General features: G+C 47.5%; 2 protein-coding genes across 2 annotated transcripts in view; both read right to left on the bottom strand.

The window, feature by feature from the left end:
• The window catches only part of cdc5l (CDC5 cell division cycle 5-like (S. pombe)), a 13,506-nt gene extending 9,039 nt beyond the window's left edge, over positions 1-4,467 (bottom strand). The window contains 5 exon segments of the mRNA XM_083922697.1: positions 45-144; positions 847-974; positions 1,116-1,277; positions 1,526-1,629; positions 4,268-4,467. Of these exon segments, the coding sequence (XP_083778823.1) occupies positions 45-144; positions 847-974; positions 1,116-1,277; positions 1,526-1,629; positions 4,268-4,312 (539 nt within the window). The 5' untranslated portion in view covers positions 4,313-4,467.
• Positions 4,468-6,815: 2,348 nt separating this feature from the next.
• Positions 6,816-15,000, bottom strand: part of napba (N-ethylmaleimide-sensitive factor attachment protein, beta a) — an 11,705-nt gene continuing 3,520 nt past the window's right edge. The window contains exons 4-10 of the mRNA XM_083923421.1: positions 13,750-13,796; positions 13,579-13,656; positions 12,678-12,733; positions 12,291-12,375; positions 10,575-10,679; positions 9,850-9,918; positions 6,816-7,520 (exon numbers count right to left, since the gene is read on the bottom strand). Coding sequence (XP_083779547.1) covers positions 7,368-7,520; positions 9,850-9,918; positions 10,575-10,679; positions 12,291-12,375; positions 12,678-12,733; positions 13,579-13,656; positions 13,750-13,796 — 593 coding nt within the window. The 3' untranslated portion in view covers positions 6,816-7,367. The remainder of the gene's footprint in view (positions 7,521-9,849; positions 9,919-10,574; positions 10,680-12,290; positions 12,376-12,677; positions 12,734-13,578; positions 13,657-13,749; positions 13,797-15,000) is intronic.

Here is a 15,000-nt window from a genome sequence, read left to right as displayed (position 1 = left end):
AGTGCACGTGAGAGAGAACAGTTAGAGCGAGCAGAGCATCTCACCTGGCCTCCTCCAGCTGCTTCTCTCTCGCCTTCCTCTTCGCTTTCTTTCCCTGAGTGTTCGCCAGTCGAGCCCTGGCCTCCGACAGCATCTCCAGCTCATCTGCACCGCGACACACACACACACACACACACACACACACACACACACACACACACACACACACCTCATTTATTCTGGAATAACACACAGGAAGCTGCGAGCTGATACTATAATAAAACACACACACACACACACACACACACACACACACAGCTCCACTGCACAGCTGTTGACTCCATAACTCAGACAGAAGATACGACAGAGAACTCAGCACACGTGAAGAGCAGCAGAGAAATTAATACAAACATAAATAAATAAACTTTAAATAATAGAAAAAGGGTCGAAAGAAAAGCCCGTCCTCACTACGACCCCGGTGTTTTGCTTCCAGTTGAGCCGATTGGACACCAACACATTTGTAACGTGCGTTCAAACCAAAAGAGATGGAGGCGATGAAAGCGCCACGCCGCCGTTTAACATCAATGGAAATGACACAATTTTGCTTCGGGCCACGGGCGATAAAACGATCCGACCGATGCTTGAAGTTGAAAATGTTTTGCTTTTCGTGCGGAGCTTTGCCACGACAGCCAATCAGCGCTGAGGTTGCGGTGAGCGTCATCGAAGTTCTCCATGTGAAACATCACCGGGCTCAATGAAGCTGCTAAGGCGCTGTTGACTGTTCCTGTGGATCTAATATCATGGAATATAATTCCTATGAACACACACTGTCACACACACACACTCGTCTTAAATGTGTTGACGAACCTTCGTCCATGTCCACAGGGTCGGGTCTGGCAGGTTTGGTCTCTGGGTTCGGGTCGATCTCTCCTGGCTTCAACTTCCGGGGGTCGTCGCCCACCTCCTCCTCGTTGTCTCTTTGTGCTGCCTTGTCTCTACACGCACACACACACACACACACACACAGAGTGTGATTTTATAATCATAAGCAGTGAATAAACTGTGTGTGTGTGTGTGTGTGTGTGTGTGTGTGTGTGTGTGTGTGTGTGTGTGTGTGTGTGAGATTGGAAGCGTACAGCAGGTATTCGTAGTGCTCCAGACACTGGGCTGCCGTGCGTCCTATGATGGGAGCGATGGTCCTCCACTGAGTGGGCATCAGCTTGGCCAAATGCAGCAGCTTCTCCTCCTCTTCTCGGGACCATTCTGTCTTCTTGATGCTCGGGTCCAACCACTCGTACCTGCGGAGACACAGAACCAGCGACCAGCGTTTAAACAGGAAATCGAACTGAGACCAAAGAGCGGACATCGGTCCAGAGACAAGACCGAAGAGACAAAGGTAGAGTTAACAGATGAAACCCATCAGAGGGGAGTTTTGATGAGTTCCTTTAATACGTGTTGAGTGTTCGCAGGTCTGTCAGATCATTTCTACTTCCTTAACTCCTGCTGTCGCCTTAGAGACAGAACGAAACGTGCGTCCGTCACTCACCATCTGGCTTTGCACTGTTTGGCGGACTTCCTGTGCAGCAGGGAGGCGATACGAGACCACTGGTTCTTCCCATATTTCATCACCGCCGCCTTGAGGATCTCATCCTGGGTGAGGGTTAAAAACAGAGACAAAGTTCATGAGAATGGTCGCGCTGCGTCGCTGGTTTGATCAAATTAGACCCGTTCCAGTTTCACCGCGCCCCCGCCGGTCCTCTCTGTGCCGGGTCAGAGCGGTCGGACCCTCACACTCGCGCACTTCTTATTATTAATCTTATTTACACCTGTAGGGCTGTAACACGGCGTCCTGTGGACCCCCGCGGCCCCTCAGACCCCCTAAAAAATCACATTGGTGTTTCCTGAAATGTAAAAATGATTCCTGGTCCCCGTCTTTATCCGTGCTGGATTACAAAGATGATGTTTGCAGAAATAAATGGTGATTTTTCAGGTTCAGACTTTACTGTTTGGTACATTTTTGTTTGTTGCGTTTATTTCGAATATTTCTCTCAAAAAATAATAATACACACACATATGCACATACACACATATGCACATACACATACATGCACATACACACATATGCACATACACACATATGCACATACACACATATGCACGTACACATATATACACGTACACATATATGCACATATACATATATGTACATACACACATATGCACATACACACATGTGCACGTACACATATATGCACGTACACATATATACACACACACATATGTACATACACACATATGTACATACACACATATGTACATACACATATGCACGTACACATATACACATACACACATATGTACATACACATATGCACGTACACATATACACATACACACATATGCACGTACACACATATGCACATACACACATATATGCACGTACACACATATGCACGTACACACATATGCACGTACACATATATGCACGTACACACATATGCACATACATGCACGTACACACATATGCACATACACATATATGCACGTACACACATATGCACGTACACACATATGCACGTACACATATATGCACGTACACACATATGCACATACATGCACGTACACATATATGTACATACACACATATGCACGTACACACATATGCACATACACACATATGCACATACACACATATGCACATACACACATATACACGTACACATATATGCACATATACATATATGTACATACACATATGCACATACACACACATGCACGTACACATATATGCACATATACATATATGTGTATGTACATACACATATATGTATATGTACATATATGTGTATGTACATATATGTACATATACATATATGCACATACACACACATGCACGTACACATATACATATATGTACATATATGTATATGTGCATATATGTACATACACATATGCACATATATGCACATATACATATATGTGTAAGTACATACACATATATGTATATGTACATATATGTGTATGTACATATATGTACATACACACATATGCACATACACACACATGCACGTACACATATACATATATGTACATATATGTATATGTGCATATATGTACATACACATATGCACATACACACATGTGCACGTACACACATGTGCACGTACACATATATGCACGTACACATATATGCACATACACACATATGCACGTACACATATATGCACATACACACATATGCACGTACACATATATGCACATACACACAAATGCACATACACACATATGCACGTACACATATGTGCACATACACACATGTGCACGTACACATATATGCACATACACACATATATGCACGTACACACATATATGAACGTACACATATATGCACATACACACATATGCACACACATATCTACAACAGTAATCGCATTCATCATGAAATAAATATACAAAAAGGAGTGTGGAGAAGAAGTTAAACTTATAAACTCCCTGATCTTCTTTACAACTTACAACACAAATAGAAATGAGCTTCCCAGCCCAACACATCTCTGATATAAAACAATAAAATAGAAAACGCTTTGCTGAGTCTTAAGCAACAAAAAATAATATATATATATATTTGCATATGATATCCTCAACGCATAATAGAGTAACACACATACACACAGTAGCTGAACGTGTTTCCGGAAACATAAATATGACCGGAAACGCTAAACTTTACTTTATATTACATTTCACACACCCTAACATTCTTTTCTTAGTGTTTTATTAATTTAGTAAATAATGTTTCCTGTTTTTATTTTGGAGGTTCTTTCCAGAAGCTCAGTTTGAGAACCAGTGGGGATGTTTTGCACAGTTCTCGGTTTATTTACTGGGTTTTTATCACATTTGTGTCATTTGTAGTTTCTGTTTTGTGTCCCAGAGGAAATAAATCATCACTGAGGATGTTTCTTATGAAGTTCTCGCGTTAACTGAGATTCTGTGAACTGTAAATGTCGCGGTTTGGACGCATTTCCTAATGCTAGCCTCACTTAACCACCGTTAGCTCGATGCTAGCGTGTCCAGGTGCTGCGTTGTTAAAACCGTAACATTGTTTTCTGACTAAAATACGCGATAATGTTCACAACATCACACCAACAGCACTGTTAACTAAACTATTCAAACACAGTTAACGTGAAACCCCGGTAAAGTGAGCAGCTAACGTTAGCTTCGTGCTAGCTCCGCCACATAGAGACGCTGTTAGCCGTTAGCGGGCTAAGCTAGCAGCTAGCATGTAAACAGTTACCTCCGTGTTCCTCCACACTCCTCCTTTAATCATGATCCTCGGCATCTTGGCGCGTTTCTTCCTCCTCCTTCACTCGAACTGTTGACGCTGGTTTTTCACCAGTTTATGGATAAAACTTCACACTTTTCCCGAAGACGTTTTCACGTAAATCCTTCGGTTTGACTCAAACTGAAGCCGAGGAGCTGCGGCGGGTAACGTGCACCGCACAAGGCTAACGGAAGGAGGCTGTGACGCAAACACGGGGAAAAACCCCGGATGAGCTGTGGGGTAAGACGCATGCGCAGTGGAACCGGAGCCATGTTTTTTGATAACTTTTTGTTCTCAGATTGTATAAAAAATATTATATAAATAATAATAATATTAAATTAAAACATACAAAAAGGGAATGATGACTCGTTCTGTGACTGCGCATGTGTCAAACCCCAAACTTCAGACACTTGTTTTTTCGTGTCCCAGTCTTCTTCCGTTAGCCTTGGCACCAAACCGGAAGCTTCTATGTCCGTAGCGTAGAATCAAACATACACATATTTATTATTATTATTTATTTATTTTAATATGTCACGTTTAATATATTTTAAAACATTCTGAGATTGTATTGATTATATTTTCATTTTATTTTAATATTTATTTTCTATGAATCAACGGGTCCGCCGAAATGCATTGTGGGTATAGTTAAAGAAGTGTTGCGTCGAAATCCGTCCCCTTCCCTCGATTAGAACTCTAATTTATCACACCCTGAGCCCAAATGTCTTAATTTAAACAAACTAAACTAACTTAACTAAACCCCACTTTACCCGAAACCCACCCACGTATCTGTCCGACACCCGGAGGTTCGAGTCCCAACCGCACACTGTAAAGGTTCCGGGGGGAACTATTCGAAGGGGACATTAAATTATTCTGTGTTTTGTTTTCATGATTACTCTTTTTTTTTTTTACACAAAATGTTCAAAACAGAAAGATAATTATTAATTAATTAATATTAATTATATTATTAAAATCATATTTCCAGTAGTGATTGGGGCTTCTTAAAAAACTACATTAAGTTCACATTTTAGAAAATGTAATTCATATTTTCCACTAGAGTGATAAGAAGTCTGAGTGAATGCTTGATAACTACACTATAATAAATAATAAGTGTATTTTTTTGTGCGTACTTTGGGTCGATACGACAGTTCGGAAAGAAATAAACTACTTCCACTCCTGTTTCACCTAAAGAAAGCTCCACATTATGTTACTTTTACAACGTCGTTATTATGGTAATATAGTCAGGTTTATGATATAAGGTTTATGTCATTTTATATCATCACTGCATCACTTTATTTACTGTACTGTAACTTAGTTCAGTCACAAACGCTGCTGCACTTTTACACTGTTATCACTTCTTTAGTTTGTTCTTGTTTTATTTCATCTGCTGTTAAACTTCACGCTGTGTGTTGTTGTTATTGTATAAACCTGCGTTTATGTTGCACTCTGTCATATCTAGTTACTCTCATCTCATCTTCAGCCTCTGGTCCTGGATCAGGTCTCAGGGGCAGCAGCTCCAGCCTCTGGTCCTGGATCAGGTCTCAGGGGCAGCAGCTCCAGCCTCTGATCCTGGATCAGGTCTCAGGGGCAGCAGCTCCAGCAGGGACCCCAAACTTCCCTTTCCCGGGCCACATTAACCAGCTCTAACTGGGGGATCCTGAGGCGTTCCCAGGCCAGTGTGGAGATCTAATCTCTCCACCTGGTCCTGGGTCTTCCCCGAGGCCTCCTCCCAGCTGGACGTGCCTGGAACACCTCCCTAGGGAGGCGCCCAGGGTTCATCCTTACCAGATGATCCTGAACCACCTCAACTGGCTCCTTTCAACACAAAGGAGCAGCGGCTCTACTCCGAGTTCCTCACGGATGCTGAACTTCTCCCCCTCTCTCTAAGGGAGACTCCAGACCCCCTCCTGAGGAAACACACTTCACACGCTTGGACCTGGACCTGGTTCTGTGGGTCCTGACCTGGACCTGGTTCTTTGGGTCCTGACCTGGACCTGGTTCTTTGGGTCCTGACCTGGACCTGGTTCTTTGGGTCCTGACCTGGACCTGGTTCTGTGGGTCCTGACCTGGACCTGGTTCTGTGGGTCCTGACCTGGACCTGGTTCTTTGGGTCCTGACCTGGACCTGGTTCTTTGGGTCCTGACCCAGCTTTCAGGACCACAGGTGAGGGTAGGAACCAGGACTGAGGGTAGATCCAGAGCTTTGTCTTCCTCAGCTCTCTTTTCATCACAACGGTGCGGTAGAGCGACTGCAGCTCCGCCCCCGCTGCTCCGATTCTCCGGCCAAACTCACGCTCCATCGTCCCCTCACTCGTGAACATGATCCTGAGGAACTTGAACTCCTTCACATCTAAGAGTATCATAGTCAGGTGTATTCACACTAAACGCCTGAAGAGACACCAGAGAGCAGGCGGACGTGTAGAGCGCTGATGTTTTTATTGTAACTCGGTATCAGAGATACATATTTACTGATTCCACACGAATGACACCAGGCTACATGTTCTTTACACGTTAGCACGACACGGAGAACACACACATCAACGTGACAACAGACATGCACAAACGGGGGTGGGAGGGTGGGGGGGAGGGGTCGGACGACCAATCGCTGGCCAGAACACAAAGAACCAACCAATCACAGCGGGTGAGAGGGGGGGAGACAGAGGGGGAGGGGCTAACACCTAAAACGTTGAGACGAACCGTAACACTGAGTACCAGAATAAACATGAATTATATTTTCAGTATTGACAATAAATATCTCATAAATAACATTTTTTATCCCTTTTTAAATAACATTTATAATCAGATCTGAGCTGCGCGCGTTCCCATCCACTAGAGTTTAATTATCTTACTGCGGTGAACACGCACGCACACACACACGCACGCACACGCACACACACACACACACCTTTTATTTCTCAGTCCAGTGTTACAGGAGCAATACTGTAGGAGCAGGGACACGGGGCGTCTGAAGGGGGTGTAGAGGGGAGGTTGTAGCTATTTGGGGGTCACATGCAGTCTGATATGTACAACTGTAAACTCCGCCTTCCTCTTCCTTTCCTCTCGTTCTCTGAACCCGTCTATTTCAGGTCCCCGGCGTCTCCCTGGATGGTCTTCTTGATGCGGAGCAGCATCGTGGTCAGCCACTGGTCCAGACGAGACACCGAGTCGTAATCTTTGACGGCCTCCGTGAACGCCTCGCAGTTCTGCTCCTCGTGGGCGTCCAAGAGTTTCTGCGGAAACACGACACGAGACACTTAAACATCAAGGAGAACATTTTCAACAACAACAACAGCTAAACCGAGGGTTCGTCCACTGGTCCTGGATCCTAAATGTGTGCGTCCACAGGAAACCAGGTGCAGCGCCTCCAAACGCTGTAGTACCGCAGTTAGTGTCCTCACTGAGCAGAGGGGGCTGCTGGGAGCCCCTTCACTCTGCAGTTAGTGTCCTCACTGAGCAGAGGGGGCTGCTGGGAGCCCCTTCACTCTGCAGTTAGTGTCCTCACTGAGCAGAGGGGGCTGCTGGGAGCCCCTTCACTCTGCAGTTAGTGTCCTCACTGAGCAGAGGGTGCTGCTGGGAGCCCCTTCACTCTGCAGTTAGTGTCCTCACTGAGCAGAGGGGGCTGCTGGGAGCCCCTTCACTCTGCAGTTAGTGTCCTCACTGAGCAGAGGGGGCTGCTGGGAGCCCCTTCACTCTGCAGTTAGTGTCCTCACTGAGCAGAGGGTGCTGCTGGGAGCCCCTTCACTCTGCAGTTAGTGTCCTCACTGAGCAGAGGGGGCTGCTGGGAGCCCCTTCACTCTGCAGTTAGTGTCCTCACTGAGCAGAGGGTGCTGCTGGGAGCCCCTTCACTCTGCAGTTAGTGTCCTCACTGAGCAGAGGGGGCTGCTGGGAGCCCCTTCACTCTGCAGTTAGTGTCCTCACTGAGCAGAGGGGGCTGCTGGGAGCCCCTTCACTCTGCAGTTAGTGTCCTCACTGAGCAGAGGGGGCTGCTGGGAGCCCCTTCACTCTGCAGTTAGTGTCCTCACTGAGCAGAGGGTCCTGCTAGGAGCCCCTTCACTCTGCAGTTAGTGTCCTCACTGAGCAGAGGGTGCTGCTGGGAGCCCCTTCACTCTGCAGTTAGTGTCCTCACTGAGCAGAGGGGGCTGCTGGGAGCCCCATCACTCTGCAGTTAGTGTCCTCACTGAGCAGAGGGGGCTGCTGGGAGCCCCTTCACTCTGCAGTTAGTGTCCTCACTGAGCAGAGGGGGCTGCTGGGAGCCCCTTCACTCTGCAGTTAGTGTCCTCACTGAGCAGAGGGGGCTGCTGGGAGCCCCTTCACTCTGCAGTTAGTGTCCTCACTGAGCAGAGGGGGCTGCTGGGAGCCCCTTCACTCTGCAGTTAGTGTCCTCACTGAACAGAGGGGGCTGCTGGGAGCCCCTTCACTCTGCAGTTAGTGTCCTCACTGAGCAGAGGGTGCTGCTGGGAGCCCCTTCACTCTGCAGTTAGTGTCCTCACTGAGCAGAGGGTCCTGCTAGGAGCCCCTTCACTCTGCAGTTAGTGTCCTCACTGAGCAGAGGGTGCTGCTGGGAGCCCCTTCACTCTGCAGTTAGTGTCCTCACTGAGCAGAGGGGGCTAGTGGGAGCCCCTTCACTCTGCAGTTAGTGTCCTCACTGAGCAGAGGGTCCTGCTAGGAGCCCCTTCACTCTGCAGTTAGTGTCCTCACTGAGCAGAGGGTGCTGCTGGGAGCCCCTTCACTCTGCAGTTAGTGTCCTCACTGAGCAGAGGGGGCTAGTGGGAGCCCCTTCACTCTGCAGTTAGTGTCCTCACTGAGCAGAGGGGGCTGCTGGGAGCCCCTTCACTCTGCAGTTAGTGTCCTCACTGAGCAGAGGGTGCTGCTGGGAGCCCCTTCACTCTGCAGTTAGTGTCCTCACTGAGCAGAGGGTCCTGCTAGGAGCCCCTTCACTCTGCAGTTAGTGTCCTCACTGAGCAGAAGGGGCTGCTGGGAGCCCCTTCACTCTGCAGTTAGTGTCCTCACTGAGCAGAGGGGGCTGCTGGGAGCCCCTTCCCCGTCCCAAAGCACTCCCAGGCGCCACTTTCTCACTACATTTAGAGACTTTTCACAGCTTCTTAGAACTGGATTTAGAAACAGAGCCTAGAGCAGTTTAGCTCCTTATTCAGAGCATCAGGGAAAAGGGAGACATCTGTGCTGGGCCTCATTCAGTCCCAGGCATGTTGGCTCAGAGTCCAGTTCAGGAAACAGTCTCTGGGTCCGTCTCTGTCCTCTCACGCAGCAGCACTGTTGTTATGTGACGCCGCGGGGTCAAAGGTCAGAGGTGGGGCCGTGACGCCGTCCTTTAACAAAGTCTGAGTTTTCACCGTCCAGACCACAACGCCATGGGGGGGCGTTTACAATCTGCACACTCTGGGACCCGGTTTCTAAAGATCCTGTTTTTAGGCTCGATAACGCCGGTTCGGTCACGGGAAAACGCGTCTCCACACATTCATCATCTCTTGTGAAAGTGCACTTTTACAGTCATTGAAAGAATGATATCGACATTCACAGAAACAAGAGAAACACGTTTACCTTTAACAGTTTGAGCTCTCTGGAGTCTGAGTAGGCTGGAAACATCTCCTCATACTTCTCTATGGCCAACTGCAGCACACACATAAATTCAAGCACTTATCAAACATTTCAAGGTGCATTTTCCAGCTTTTCCAGCACCTTCCAGCTGTAAATGACACATTTAAAGACAGTACCTGCAGTTTATACTGGAGAAGCAAAACGAAACCAAACAGACATAAAAAACGACCCCCTAACTTTGCACGTACGAGCAGAAACAGAAGCGGTTGGTTGTGTTTATTACTCTGCACCAGTGTATCGGTGTGCGTAAGCAGCCAGACTTTTATTTTGAAAAACAATATTACAGTTTTATTCTCTTCCTTGCAGAAATCTCACTTAAAGACATCTGAATGATCACAGTCCAGAGGGTTTATGAGTTAATGAAAGTTAATGAATGTTTCATTAATGTGAATAAAAAGGCAGCGTGCACATTTACAGAGGTCCAACAAAGAGGAGGAAACAGTAAATCATATGTGCTGACTCAGCAGAAACAACATGAGAGAGGAAGCTCATCCACAGGAGAATGAATGTTTAAACGCCTCCTTTAGACATTTTGTTATAAATGTGACTGAATTTGATGTTTTCCTTTATATAAATAAATATTTCCTCTATAAAAATGTAGGAAAACAAGTGTTTGACCCCCATTGAGTGTGTGTGTGTGTGTGTGTGTGTGTGTGTGTGTGTGTTACCTTGGCGTTCAGTTCGTCCACGATGAAGTGACACAGCGAAGCCTTGAAGAAATACTCTTTAGCGTTGTACTTGAGCAGAGGGTTGTCCATGGTGCTCATCGCGACCTGAAACACGGGGAAATTTCTTTTCAGACTTTTTTTATTGGGTTTTGAGAAAAACAATTGTTTTAAAACATTAATAAAGAGTAAACAAGAAAACAAAAGTGGTCATTGAAGTATTATCGCTGCGAACGACTCATGAAACTAGAACCGCCATTATTGAAGAAAGTCCGGCTTTAGCATTAAAAAGTGTGTGTGCCACAAAAACAGATGATAACAGGAAATAGAGGCCGATGAGATCCTGCGAAGTGAATAACTGGACTATTTATGGGCGTGTTTGATGGTGTTCAGGACACACAAACACACTGGGAGAGCCTGGGAGGTGATGGCAGTAACAGGAGTGTAAATATGAAACCATGGGGCGTGTAAACTTTTCTAACACACGAACATCAGGATAAAGTGAGAGACTGGAAGGAGACATTTTTGGATTAGCGTGACGACGGTGTAGTGAGAGCTTCTGTCAATCTGTGTTAATAAAACTGCTCCTTGACGGCTGAGACTGACTCTGCCGACTCATTGCAGACCTTTCTATTTTTATAATACATCGTTCTGTAATTCTATGGTGACCCCGACGTGATCGGTTTGGACCCGTTTGCTTGGGCGGTGGCTGAGTTCCATCATTGGAGAAGAAGGCGCTAAAAAGGTAGGGATGTTTTTCCTGAACAGTGAACAGTTGTATGTCTCTGGCTATCTTGTGTTTCCTGCAGGAAAGCTGCTGTAAACTTTTCGTAATCTGATATAACAAGAATTCGAAATTGAAAGCCATGAGTCAGGTACAGACATGTGACCCTCAACACGACAGAAATAACATCTACCCTCTAACGCGCCGTCAGTCCGGATCTGTCATCTTAACAAACTGTAGGAAGGAGCTCCATTATTTCCCAATATTCCCAAAAGTCAGATTTTCTCCAGTTTAAGAAAATAAAGGGTGTCTCTAATCCAGCGGCCATGACCAGGCGCTGTTGTTAGCTAGTTATTAGTCTTCTGGCTAACAGGAGCTAAGCTAGTGCTTCAGTTTTGGACTTAACGAGGGAAGAGGGAGCGACCCCAAAGAGTGCACCCGGAGCGTTTGGCTTTAATTTCTCCCCAACTCAACATGATGCAATTTAAAGCAACACAAACAACTGTGTATATTTTATTATGTTCAAATGTCAAATGTATTAAAGGGATGTTGTGGTTTATTGTTTCATATGAGGGGAAATTTGATCTGATCCTTACATTTCACTTTTTCACGTTTTCTTGGTTTATTGAAAACCTATAATATTCTATAAATATAAACAATTATCCTTATTTTAGATACAACCCAATATGCTATAAATATAAACAAGAATTAAAAGTCAAAGGAACAAAATCTACTCTGGGTCAACACGATAATTCAGGCAAGAAATGAAATAATACTTTTACGCCTGGAAGTACCTAAAGCAAGCTCCAACCCATTTAAACCACCTCATAATACTTTTGTTTGTTCTTATTATGTTAATTTAATGAAGTCCAGTCACACCAAAGAGCAGGCGACGGCAGAGCCAGGGTGTTTTTATTCCACCTCGATCAAAGAGCCCTGAGTCGAAGCTGACGTGGATCCAGTTTAAGACCCATTTGCGTTGCTGAATCTTTTACCTGTTCGTAGATCTCGATGGCCTTCTGGTACTGCTCCAGCTGAGCGCTGTAGTGTCCGACCTTCAGCAGACATTTGTTGGCCGAGCTGAAACACAAACACAGAGTTCATCACCGTTGTTATAAAAGTGTAAAGAGGCCGAGCTTCTGTCTCCTTCAGATGACGGATGATGTGTTTTTAATTAACAAAGAATGAATCTGTGGGAGGAAGCAGCTCATCGTCCTCTTATTATACTGTGACTCACTGCTGCAGCGTCAACACTTTATAATTATAACACAAGCTGCTGTCAGAGCCATTTCCTACGTGAGCACAAGAGTTAGGGCGCCCTCCCACTGCGCCTCCGTCCCGTGGTTGTTGTTGTGTGTGTGTGTGTGTTTGTGTGTGTTTACCTGTTTGACTCCTCTCCCTTGTAATAGTCGGCTGCCTGCTCGTAGTGCGCGATGGCCTGAAAACGACACACACACACACACACACACACCGGAACACACACGTCGGACATTTGTGTAGATTTGAAACATGAAGAGTTTATTTTTGTTACAACAAAATTAAAGTTTATTAAAACTCACTGTGGAAAATTAGTTAAGCAGAGAAAAGAGGCAAAAAGACAAAATCTGATACAGAAGGAGTGTGCGTGTGAGACGCTGGTATAACAAGGAAATCACTGCAACTAGACCCCCCAAAGTTGGAGCAATGGACTCTGCATGGAGCGACTTCCTTTGTTCTGAGCCTTCAAGTCACCTATGGACTGAGCTACTGCCCCCTGTGAAGGAGGGGAGCGGGGGCCGACATGCAGTAAAGGGCCACAGGTCGGATTCGAAAGTTCGAAAGTTGACATTTGCCCTGAATGCTGATGAATAATGACCCACTTGCAGCTCTGCAAAGAGTTCGCGGGCTACCGTTGCATTGTGGGTAATGTAGTTTTGGTGCATTGGTGAAAAACACCAGCAGGCGGCTGTGGCGTGCGGGTCGGTTCTAATACTAACCAAATATCATCCTGGGGGCCACGATCATTCATTCGAGGGCCGGATCTGGCCCGCGGGCCTTGACTTTGACCCCCATGGACTAGAAGAAACTTTAACTTTCTAAACCTTCAGTTGCAGAAATGTGCTGAACGCTGGGAGAGTGGACCGTCTACGCTCCGGGTAATGTGACATTAAGTCCTGATGTTTGTGTAAAAGGACCCCCGTGATGGTCTCATGTTCTCTGTTCATGTTCTCTGTACGAGTCTGTCAATAAATGAATAAATACAAATAAAAAAAAGAAGTCGTTAGAAGCTTAAAGAGCGAGCACCTTCTCAATGTCCACCAGCTCCGACTCGTAGATCTCTGCTATAGTGATGTGATGTTTGGCTGCGATGGTGAAGCGACCCTGTGACACACACATTTATGCATTATACAGAATATTTATTATTATATATATTATTATATTTCTGTTCTGTCTCAGGGGCTGCTGGGCTCCTACCATGTCGGTGTAGATGTCGATGGCCTGGTTTAAACAGTTGATGGCCTCTGGAAGGAGAGAGAGGAGCGTGCTCAAAGACTTTAATGACACTGGAGCCGCTGTGTAACACACATACACTGATCCTGGAGCAGCCCAGAGACCCACCATCCACCTGCAGCACCGCGGGTCCGGACTGTGACTCACGGCTGTGACTCAGAACTCACTGTGTCTTTGGTGCCCCTGGTTGTTCTTGCTAGCTCCAGGGAAAGGAGGGCATCAGGACAGGTGCCTGTCCGCCCCGTAGGCCACGGTGCTCAGACTCGGCAGCGGCCTGCACTCACTGGAGGTGTGGACTTTAACATTTAAGCCGGCCCGCGCCCCCGGTGGGACCGAGGTCCAGCAGGGAGGGGGGTGTCGGTGGGGCCCGCGCCCCTGGTAGGACCGAGGTCCAGCAGGGAGGGGGGTGTCGGTGGGGCCCGCGCCCCCGGTAGGACCGAGGTCCAGCAGGGAGGGGGGTGTCGGTGGGGCCCGCGCCCCCGGTGGGACCGAGGTCCAGCAGGGAGGGGGGTGTCGGTGGGGCCCGCGCCCCTGGTAGGACCGAGGTCCAGCAGGGAGGGGGGTGTCGGTGGGGCCCGCGCCCCCGGTAGGACCGAGGTCCAGCAGGGAGGGGGGTGTCGGTGGGGCCCGCGCCCCCGGTAGGACCGAGGTCCAGCAGGGAGGGGGGTGTCGGTGGGGCCCGCGCCCCCGGTAGGACCGAGGTCCAGCAGGGAGGGGGGTGTCGGTGGGGCCCGCGCCCCCGGTAGGACCGAGGTCCAGCAGGGAGGGGGGTGTCGGTGGGGCCCGCGCCCCCGGTAGGACCGAGGTCCAGCAGGGAGGGGGGCGTCGGTGGGGCCCGCACCCACGGCCGACAAAAGCTTGGATCAAGGGATGACTTTCAATAGATCGCAGCGTGGGAGCTGCTCTGCTACGCACAACACCCTGACCCAGAATCAGGTGGTTCTGCTGTCGGGCGTCCTTTCATCTGAGCCGTTTTAACGCACCGTGTTTGTGTCTGTGGCTCGGGGGGCGGAGACGGGACGCAGCTCCTCAGAGCGGGTAAACGGGGTGCGGCTGCGCGTCATTAGGGCGGTGTGTGCGGACCCCCGACGCGCCGCTCCTCTGAGGCTTCTGCAGAGGAAACAGGCCACGCTGAACACGACGCGTGACACAGATCTGGATTCGAACCGGCGTCTGAAAGAACTGAACTCACTGTGCAGAATGTTCCATGTTTTT

Source organism: Echiichthys vipera (assembly GCF_963691815.1).
Source record: "Echiichthys vipera genome assembly, chromosome: 11".
Taxonomy (NCBI): domain Eukaryota; kingdom Metazoa; phylum Chordata; class Actinopteri; order Perciformes; family Trachinidae; genus Echiichthys; species Echiichthys vipera.
This window is presented reverse-complemented; position numbering and strand designations above follow the sequence as displayed.